The following is an 8,873-nucleotide window of genomic DNA, read 5'->3' as shown; positions in this document are numbered from 1 at the left end:
CTGGTCTCTAGATTCGTTGTTTCCAAGGCTTTGAATCCACACACATTGTCAGCATGGCAAATCTCTGAGGTTCAACTTGTAATTGATTGGCTCATGAGACAGAAATGCTAACAACAGAAGTATGCTGCGTACGCGCACAACGGGCGAACGCGTCTAGCTTCGTAAGCCTCCATTCCTCTATCATGAACTCTACCAGTGTCAGACACTAACCCCCAAAGCTCCGCCCAACCATTATGATGCCTTCAGTAAGCGAAGCCTGACAAGGCTATGAATAAAAAGCAATGGGGTACATCGAAACACCTGACCATCATGAGATGGTATGCTGATGACCCTCACCCTTTCCACCTACACAGGCACCCATCCATTGTCAACTGGTCGGCCTCAATCAAGCTGAAAATCCGATTTGCTGCCTCTCAGGCCATCACTCTGTTGAACGGCTCTTTAGGCCATAAAGTCGTCCTCGATGCTACCTCGCCCACTGGGCTGGTTGAGGTTCAGCCTTGCGGCCCCATCCACAATATCTGCAGTGTCCTGTGCTCCCGGTGCAGATGTGCCCGAACGAACCTGGACCTTGACCTCTCCTTGAATACCATCGACCCTTATTGTTGACACCGTAGTACCTCCAGGCGGAGGTCTCAGATTGGGTGGTGGTGAAAGATTGACAAGCTCGCGGAAAAAGTTGTTTGCGGCCTCACACCCATCCAACAGCCACTTCAGGCATATGGTCACTCGCTCCTTAGCGAAGGGGTTGTGGTCGTCGTAGGCGCAGCAGTTCAGCAACGGCACTATTCCGTTGTACTTGACCATCTGCATCTGCACGTCAGGGTTTCCGGGGCTGCTCTGTCCAGGAGGCGGCTGCAGAAGTGTGGCGATGATGGTGAAGATCTGACCCTTGATTCCAGACCAGGGAAACTTGTGGGCTGGTTCTTGCAAGGGTGGCGGTGGTGGCGACGGGGGAAGTCCATCATCTCCGGTAGAGTATGGACGTTCAACCATGGGGTTGCTACCAGACTCGTTCCGGGGTGATCGCTTTGGAAGTTCGATGAGAGGCTTCTTGGGTACTCCAGCCTCGAGTCCGCTCAAAATGGTGATGAGATCGTAAACAGCCTCCCACTCGATCAGCTTCGCCCGCGTGTCCATCATCTCGGCAACTGTGGTGAGGAAATCGAGATACTGAGCGAGACCGTCTTTGGCGCGCTCCATATCCCAGCTGTCCACGGGGAAGTCGGACGGGTCACAGTTCTCTTCCCGAATCTGAGCTTGAAGATGCATAAGCGCTGCGCACTCAGGGACAATACGGCTCCGGAAAAAGCTAAAGAAGAAATGCACCAGCTTGATATCGCGAGCATTGTCCTTTGACTCCTGAGAAGAAGGATTGTTGACTCGGGCTCTGAACATGTGGTTGACAAGTCGCAACAAGACAGTCTGCGCAGGCGAGATGATATCCTTCGAGATGCGCAGAGAGTTCCACGCATAGGGGATCAAGGCGCTGTGATGGAGTGCTTCCACGATCTGGGTCGTCACCTGGAAAATAAGTGACTGCTCATCCTTCTCCCAGACGGCAATAAAGACTAGCATCTCCCGTAGAAGACTCTTGCCGCAGTCGAGCGCCAGGAACATGCGGCATCGAGTCTTTTGCAAGTTTTCGCCCGCCCTGGTAAGTCCTGAGCCAGCATTGTCCAGAATACAAGACTTGACAATCATGTGCAAAGCCTCGATTTGCTTTGGATCCAGGATATTTGGTACTTCGGTCAACAAGCCCGTCAGCGGCCCCTCTCCATAAGATTCGTCGTCGTCGGCATCTTCATCGTCCATCATGTCTTCAACATAGTCATGAGCATACTCATGATCATGGTGGTGGTGATGATGGTGATGCCCATGGTCGCATTCGCACTCGCACTCGTGGTCATCGTGGTCATGATCGTGTTCGTGGTCGTGATCATGGTCGTGGTCGTGGTCGTGGTCATGGTCGTGGTCGTGGTCATGATCATGCTCGTGCTCGCAGTGATGGCAATGCTCATGATCAGAAAGCTCTTCTTCCTCCTCCACAACTCCAGGCGGTGGAGAATGGTCTGTTCCGCAAGAGTGAGCATATCGGTGAACCAGGTTGTTGCGGCAGTGCTCCGTACGTGTCTGGGCAAGCTCCACAGAGGGCATTCCAGCCACCCAGTCCTCGTAGTTAGGGTCCCGAGCATTAAGCCACCATGTGTCGATCTCTCGAGAGACGCGGCCATACGCGCGGTCTTGCTCGAACTTGTCCGACTCATCTGGCTTCCAAATCGGGTTGATCTTCTCCTCGGGGTTGGTCATATCAGCCGGAACATCCACAGAACCATCAGGAAGCCAGTTCCAAGCCAAGGGTCGGATAGGAGCGAGGTTCCCAGGAGGCTTGTCCGCGTGATTCTCGGCGTAATCCTTCAGAAGCTTCCTCGCAGTGTCGCACATCTTGGAGTTACGATCGAGCCAATGCTGAACCTGACGCTTTGCAACATCTGGGCGAAACCCTGAGCCATCACCTAGGGCTTCCTCGGGGCCAGAGAGCGCACCGTCGTCGTCAAAGAGGACGTCGAACCAGAAAGACATCTTGTTTCTGTCATGCTTGGCTGTCCAGTTATGCGCCTGTTGTAGTGAGGTTACAAGCAGCTTCTTGTCTAGTGCGAGTCAGTTTAAAGCCACATATATGAGTAACTCAAAGGCCAAACTCACAAAGCTCTGTGACATCAGTCAACTTGAGCCTCTGGTTCTCGTCGATAATCTCGCCGTCGTATCCCTTGCTGGTAACGTTGACGCAGAGGATGATTGTCTGGTAAACCATTTGGTCGAAATGCACCGCCGCGCAGATATCTTGGGGCACCTCGGGCTCGGCATTGACGAGGAGGTTGCGGGCAATGTGCATGAGCTTGATGAGGATCCCGAGGTCCTCCTTGATGGACGCATGGTGGTTGATGATGCAGGCCGTACTCTCCTGCGGCGTGACGCCCTTTTCTGGGTCGTTGAGGCTCGACAGAGGTCCCACGGATCGAGTCGTGAGGCTTGGGATGGCAGCGGCGAAAATTCTCGTGAGCCAGATCCAGATCGCCACATTCCTCGAGATTGCCTCACTACAGGCTACCATCAGTGATGAAGCTCTTGGTGGGTGCGAGTCACTTACCGAGCCTTGCGGAGCGTATGTGTCTTTTCCAGCGTCTTTGAGATCATCGAGCTCACTTTTGCTGATGTTTGAGGTCCCATGGGGGGTGACTGAGTGTAGTGGCCCTCGAGGCAGATGAGAGCGGCCGAGAAGCATCGCTCCTCGATGGTCTCGCCGGTGCCATCTTCTTGGGCCTCTACCGGCAAGCTAACATAATCGGGTAGGCGTGTCATGGCGTCCTTTTTTATGTCTTCAATATGAGGACGGCTGATATCAAGTGTGTTGCTGGTAGTTCACCGGATGTTGTGGTGACCTAAAATTCGGCGGGGCGCGGAAAATTTTGGCCGGCTTGGTCAGCACCTGAGGAGAACGATGAGGTAGCCGTGGTAGCCTGTAGGTAATTCACAATATGCGATTGCCGCTTTCCGATATTATTGTTCTTGACTAAAAACAAACAGAATGATGGCATCGGCAATCAGCTATGATTGAAGGGCCTGTATGATTTTCTTCTACTTGCTGAGATATGGATACTTTGATGACCTGGGCTGGGGATGAGAGTTAACCTACACAGATTCATAAAACCGGCACTACCGGGCATCGACGTCAAACAATTAACCAAAGCAACAGAGTGCCTGCAAGCATGCCTCCGGGAGTAAATACATATTATCACAGGAGTATGGAGTGAAATGTATGGATAGGTAGGTAAGCAGGCAATGTCAAGATTGAAATATACTCACAAGGTAGATATTCAGAATCCCCATACGATGATATCATAGCCTCAAAATCTACCCTGAAGTGTCCACGCAACCTCCCCAAACCTTGTCCTCGTTGAACTCGAAACATGTAGGAACATTTCCTATTGGCCCCTGGAAGGAACTGAACGTGAGAAACCTTATTCCGTCCTATCGATACTATCGTGAGAGCGATATCCCTTTCAAGGTCGATAATGCCCAACGTGCCGAGCCAATAAAAGAGCCCTGTGAGGCCCACGACCCCTCCATGGAGCACGCAAGCTTGGGACGTTATCCATGGTGGGGTAAAGGTTCTCGTCAGCGTCGGGCACGAGAAATATCTGTGTCCCCCTCCAAGCGACGACAACTTCTTTCCTCCTCATCGACGTCGCTCTCCTCTCCCTGACCTCGCCCCCTAGCCTAGCTCCGAGCCCGCTCCTCGATTACAGCCGCCAAGATGGGTGACCTCCCCACGACCTTTGATAGTGCGTTCACCAACCAGCTCCTTCACTGGATCTTCACCGAATAGGCCGAAGCGCAAACTGACACGTTCTCTCAGAGCCCGTCCATATTGCCGTCATTGGCGGCACTGGTCTTGGCCAGCTCGAGGGCTTCGAGCCCATCGCCGCCCTCAACCCCATCACACCGTGGGGTGCTCCCGCGTCGCCCATCCAAATCCTCTCCCACAAGGGCGTCAACGTAGCCTTCCTCGCCCGCCACGGCATCCACCACCAGTTTGCCCCCCACGAAGTCCCCAACCGAGCCAATATCGCTGCCCTTCGGCATATCGGTGTCCGATGCGTCATCGCCTTCTCCGCCGTCGGTTCGCTGCAAGAGGAGATCAAGCCCATGGACTTCGTCGTTCCGGACCAGGTCATCGACCGTACGAAGGGTGTCCGCCCCTTCACCTTCTTCGAGGGCGGTGTCGTTGGACACGTCGGCTTCGCCGATCCCTTTGATGCGGGCCTTGCCAAGGTGGTCAAGACGTGCGCTGAGCATATGGAGGGAGACGGCGTTGTCTTGCACGAGAAGGGCACGGTCATCGTCATGGGTAAGCAAGACATAGATCCCTGCCGAGAAATCTGGTCATGATCTGACGAGTAACATAGAGGGACCCCAATTCTCAACCCGCGCCGAGTCGCACATGTATCGATCGTGGGGTGGATCGGTTATCAACATGTCAACCCTTCCCGAGGCGAAGCTCGCCCGCGAGGCTGAGATGGCCTATCAGGTGATTGCCATGGCCACTGACTATGACTGCTGGCACTCCTTCGAGGATGTCAACGTCGAGATGGTTGGAAAGTACATGAAGGCCAACAGCAAGAACGCCAAGCGCCTAGTGGGAGCCGTCCTGGACCGTCTTGCCGACCTTGACAACAGTGACTTGGTCCTGGCTAAGCACTGGCAGGGTGCGTCCCAGGGCGCCGTCAAGTTTATGACCAAGCCCGAAGGTCGGGACCCCGAGGCGATGAAGCGTGTCGAGTACCTCTTCCCTGGCTTCTGGGAGGAGTAAAGCAGGAGCTGGGATTGGCTAGAGTTGAAGAAACGCCAGACTTCTGGCGTTGATGATCGGGCGTTCTGGGTTCAGCGGCAGAGAAAACATGGATGTCTGGCATGACTTGACGTGAAACCACCTACTTCAACTGTGGTGGCGGCTGGGAATTAGATTATAGAGGAGACCCTTGTGCATAGACGTGGAGGACTTTCGGGATCCAAGGCCGGACTTTTGTTTCTGAAATGCTGCATACGAGCAGCCCGACTCGAATGCGCCTGCGACGCCGTCTTGAGCACGATCCAAGGAAGACAAAGGTGTCGAATGACCCCTGGTCCTTGACAAGGGGGTCCTCTTCTCGCTGGGGCCAACCTCCAGATGGGACCAAAATAAAAAGTCTTTCAGGCGCTTCAGTGTCTGCTGCGAACCCTTGACGTCTTCTTTCCTCCTCTTGTTCTCTCAGAGCCTGCATCTGCCAACCGACGTGGCTTTAATGCGGCTCTCGAGTTGGCAATGGCAAGGCCCACTGCGGCGCATGCATTGTGTCTCTGTTCCATGTGTTTGCGACGGGGTATCGAAGACGAGGAGCGAGCAACTTGGAGAGCAAACACTGGACGCACCTTGCAAGGGGACCAAGCAATATGGTTTGAGAGGAATGAACAGCATGAACCAAGGTTCTGCAGAGACGGCGCCGGCTGGGGTTCCCTCGGGTTCCTGGAGCGTTAGTGAACCTCGACTCGGCAACGGCCCGTCCTGGAGGCTTGTGTTTGCCGGGGTCCTTGACTAATTGCGCTTGGCATTTCTTGCAGCTCACATTAGTGTCGTGGGGAAGTGAGGGCTGGATTGCAACGACATCCATGACGCCCTCCGGCTATCATGGGCCTTCGATTTCTCATCACCGTGCCCACACCCACAGCCAACAGCGGGATTCCGCTTCAAGGAAAAATGTCGATGCACCTCTCATGTTTGTCTCGGTTGGCTGACAGATCGTGTGTCGAGAAACGCCACCACTTGCACAACATCGTTTGACGATGGGGGACATAACCAGAGGGGCATCTGCCGCGCCTATGAGGCCTGGAACCTCTTGCTCCCTCACACCTCACGCCCTCCTTGCTGCTGCGTGCCCTCTGCACGCAGGCGCCGCTCGCGGGGGCTGAATCGACAATAACTTATCTCGGCCGGGTCCACGGCCCAAATCCTGCAGCATCAGGTGTCATACCTGCTCCGACTCCGCGGTCCGTCCAGAGTTGCTTGTTGTCTCCCGTTGTTTTCTCTTTGAAGCAAACCGGGCACGCCCCAACAGCTGGGGATTGTCGTACAGACACGAGTGGATTGATGACATTGCCGAAGACCATGTCCAGGTTGGGGGCCTCGGAGTTGAACACGCCCAATGAGATGCTCGGTTGATGACAGGGCCAAGAGCCACGGCAGCTGGTATTGTAGCTCCGTGAAAATCACCGTCATCGATGCAGGAGACATCCGTATGTTGTGTGTCCGTCTCGTCGGAGGCCCCGTTTTCCCTTTCTTGCCCATGCCTCATCCCACAATCCCCATCAACGGCCTGGGACCAGCGGCCGGCAGTGTCGACGCGCGTAGCTGCAGAAGAGCGGTAAACATTGGGTTGCGGCGCAGCACAAGGTATACATGACAATGAGAAAATATGCCGGCGGCCTGGGTCCGTCGTCTCCATTCCGGCCCGGAGCGAATCGGTTCCCGAAGACTCGAGAAACTGGCCAGTTGTCGGCCGGGGCGCCTTGGCTGGATTGGGAGACCGAAATGGAATTTCGTTCCGGACGCGGAGCCCAACGCCCACGTCGAGCCAACACCGCCGCCGAAGACCAGACCCTCACTGGCTCCGGGACCGAGAGCAGTGCTCGGCCGGGGAGGCGGCGCGGTCTGAGCGAGGGAGCTGAAGAGCATGAGCACAGTCTCGCTCATGTCTCAATGCCTGGTGTGTCGTTAGTGTTGGTGGTGCAATGGTCAGATCACCTTGTCTGGCGAGTTTGCTTCTCTAGCTTCGCCCGTCTCCAGCCAGCCGAGCGCAAACCCACCAACTGTGGGTTAGGCCTGGCGCCAGGCTGTAGCGACGGCGTCTTATAGTGTCCACAACATCAACACTAAAAAGTCTTAGCATGCAACGGCGGCCTTCGTGCCGTGTGCCTCTTGGATCCGGCGTGGGAGCACGACCCGTGGGCCATGGCTCTTGCTGATTGTCAGCCGAGTCCTTGTCTGGTTGTAAATCAAAATCCGTTGGATCCATGCCAGCGCACGATGTTGCTGGTTGCGGGTTTGCGAGCTCGAGCTATCGTGAGCGTGAGATGAAACAGGATCCCAGTGGATTGTTGCCCACCAAGTGGTTGGTTGGTTGTGTCAGATTCGAGTCGCGTGCGCACTGCACAACCTGTGCAGGCTTTGACCTCGAGTGGCCTCCATCTCGGACAGTTCTTGGTCAGAGCGGTCCACAACTGTGCCTTGCTTAACCCGCGTCGTGCATTTGCACTGCCAGGTGCCGTCAATGCTAGGTGCTGCAGGCACAGATGGCCCTTGGACGGGCTCTCTCATCTGCCGGTCTCGCAGTAGAGTGAGCTTGATACGTACATGAGAGCTGCAGTAGGCTGCTGTCAATGCCCGGCGTCAAAGCGGCCGGCGAGACTATCACCATGGGCAAGCCCCGATGATCCCTCTGCACGTCCATCCGTCGACACGCCCTTGCACATTGCAATCCCATCCTGCCGTCTTGGAATAAGATGGTTCGCCGACAGAAGGATCCAAGCATCCTGCCGGAGAAGCAGAGCCTTCCGGCAACCAAGGAGCGAATGGGTAGCACCGCCGAGGATCGTCGGTTGGAACTTTTTAGTGGGCGTTAGCTATCAAACCCACGTGGCGTGTGACGCTCCGGAAAAAGCAATGCAAGGCGAAGACCGCAATGAACGACCTCCAGCCTCTGGTAACCCATGATGCCACCGAGTCGTGCCATCTGTCGTCTCTGACTTGCTGGAGAAACGGCCCTGGGACGAGCGTGCGTGCGAGCATGCGCGCGAGGCTAGTAAGCGATGGCGTCGGGGGTTGCTTGGGTCATGTATTCTTGAGTACTGATAAGTTTGGTGCACTGTGGTGATGCCGCCATCTCATTTGTCCATCACAATCGACAGAAATGCACCTTTTGGAGCCGGCGAGGTTCTGGGGAGAGCGGCAGGCTGTTCCGTCAAATGAGGAGAGCAAACGTTTCGGTGGTGGCAGTAGGTTTAGCTCACAGCCGTCAAAATGTCTTGGATTACGATGGGCTTTTGCCTGAGTCAGCCGCGCTACTTCTGATTGGGCCGAGGCCGTGATTCCAGCTGTCGCGATGAACTGTTCCTGCTGTTTTTGTTTTAGAGTGGATGTTGGTGATGATCAAAACCCCCCAAATGAGCTTGGCGACAACGGCCCAGGCACCAACGCTGACTAGCTCCAGGTAGGACCGCATCTCGCGCCCGGGCATCTCCACGATATTCCCGACAGGGACACCGGACGGCGTGTC

The 8,873-nt window shown here is 55.3% G+C and overlaps 2 protein-coding genes across 2 annotated transcripts; one reads left to right on the top strand and one right to left on the bottom strand.

Moving 5' to 3' along the window:
* Nucleotides 1–441: 441 nt before the first annotated feature.
* On the bottom strand, nt 442–3,363 carry NCS57_00387800 (uncharacterized protein; the record flags this gene model as incomplete). Its single annotated transcript, XM_053053855.1, has 3 exons — nt 442–2,651; nt 2,707–3,101; nt 3,152–3,363. The coding sequence occupies 3 exons, from the start codon at nt 3,361–3,363 to the stop codon at nt 442–444; spliced, it is 2,817 nt and encodes a 938-aa protein (XP_052916015.1).
* Nucleotides 3,364–4,318: 955 nt separating this feature from the next.
* Nucleotides 4,319–5,374, top strand: NCS57_00387700 (S-methyl-5'-thioadenosine phosphorylase; the record flags this gene model as incomplete). Its single annotated transcript, XM_053053854.1, has 3 exons — nt 4,319–4,346; nt 4,421–4,912; nt 4,971–5,374. The coding sequence occupies 3 exons, from the start codon at nt 4,319–4,321 to the stop codon at nt 5,372–5,374; spliced, it is 924 nt and encodes a 307-aa protein (XP_052916014.1).
* Between the last annotated feature and the right edge of the window lie 3,499 nt (nt 5,375–8,873).

This window comes from Fusarium keratoplasticum, chromosome 3 (genome assembly GCF_025433545.1).
Source record: "Fusarium keratoplasticum isolate Fu6.1 chromosome 3, whole genome shotgun sequence".
Taxonomy (NCBI): domain Eukaryota; kingdom Fungi; phylum Ascomycota; class Sordariomycetes; order Hypocreales; family Nectriaceae; genus Fusarium; species Fusarium keratoplasticum.
The sequence above is the reverse complement of the archived record's forward strand: the minus strand, read 5'-3'. Positions and strand labels throughout refer to the sequence as shown.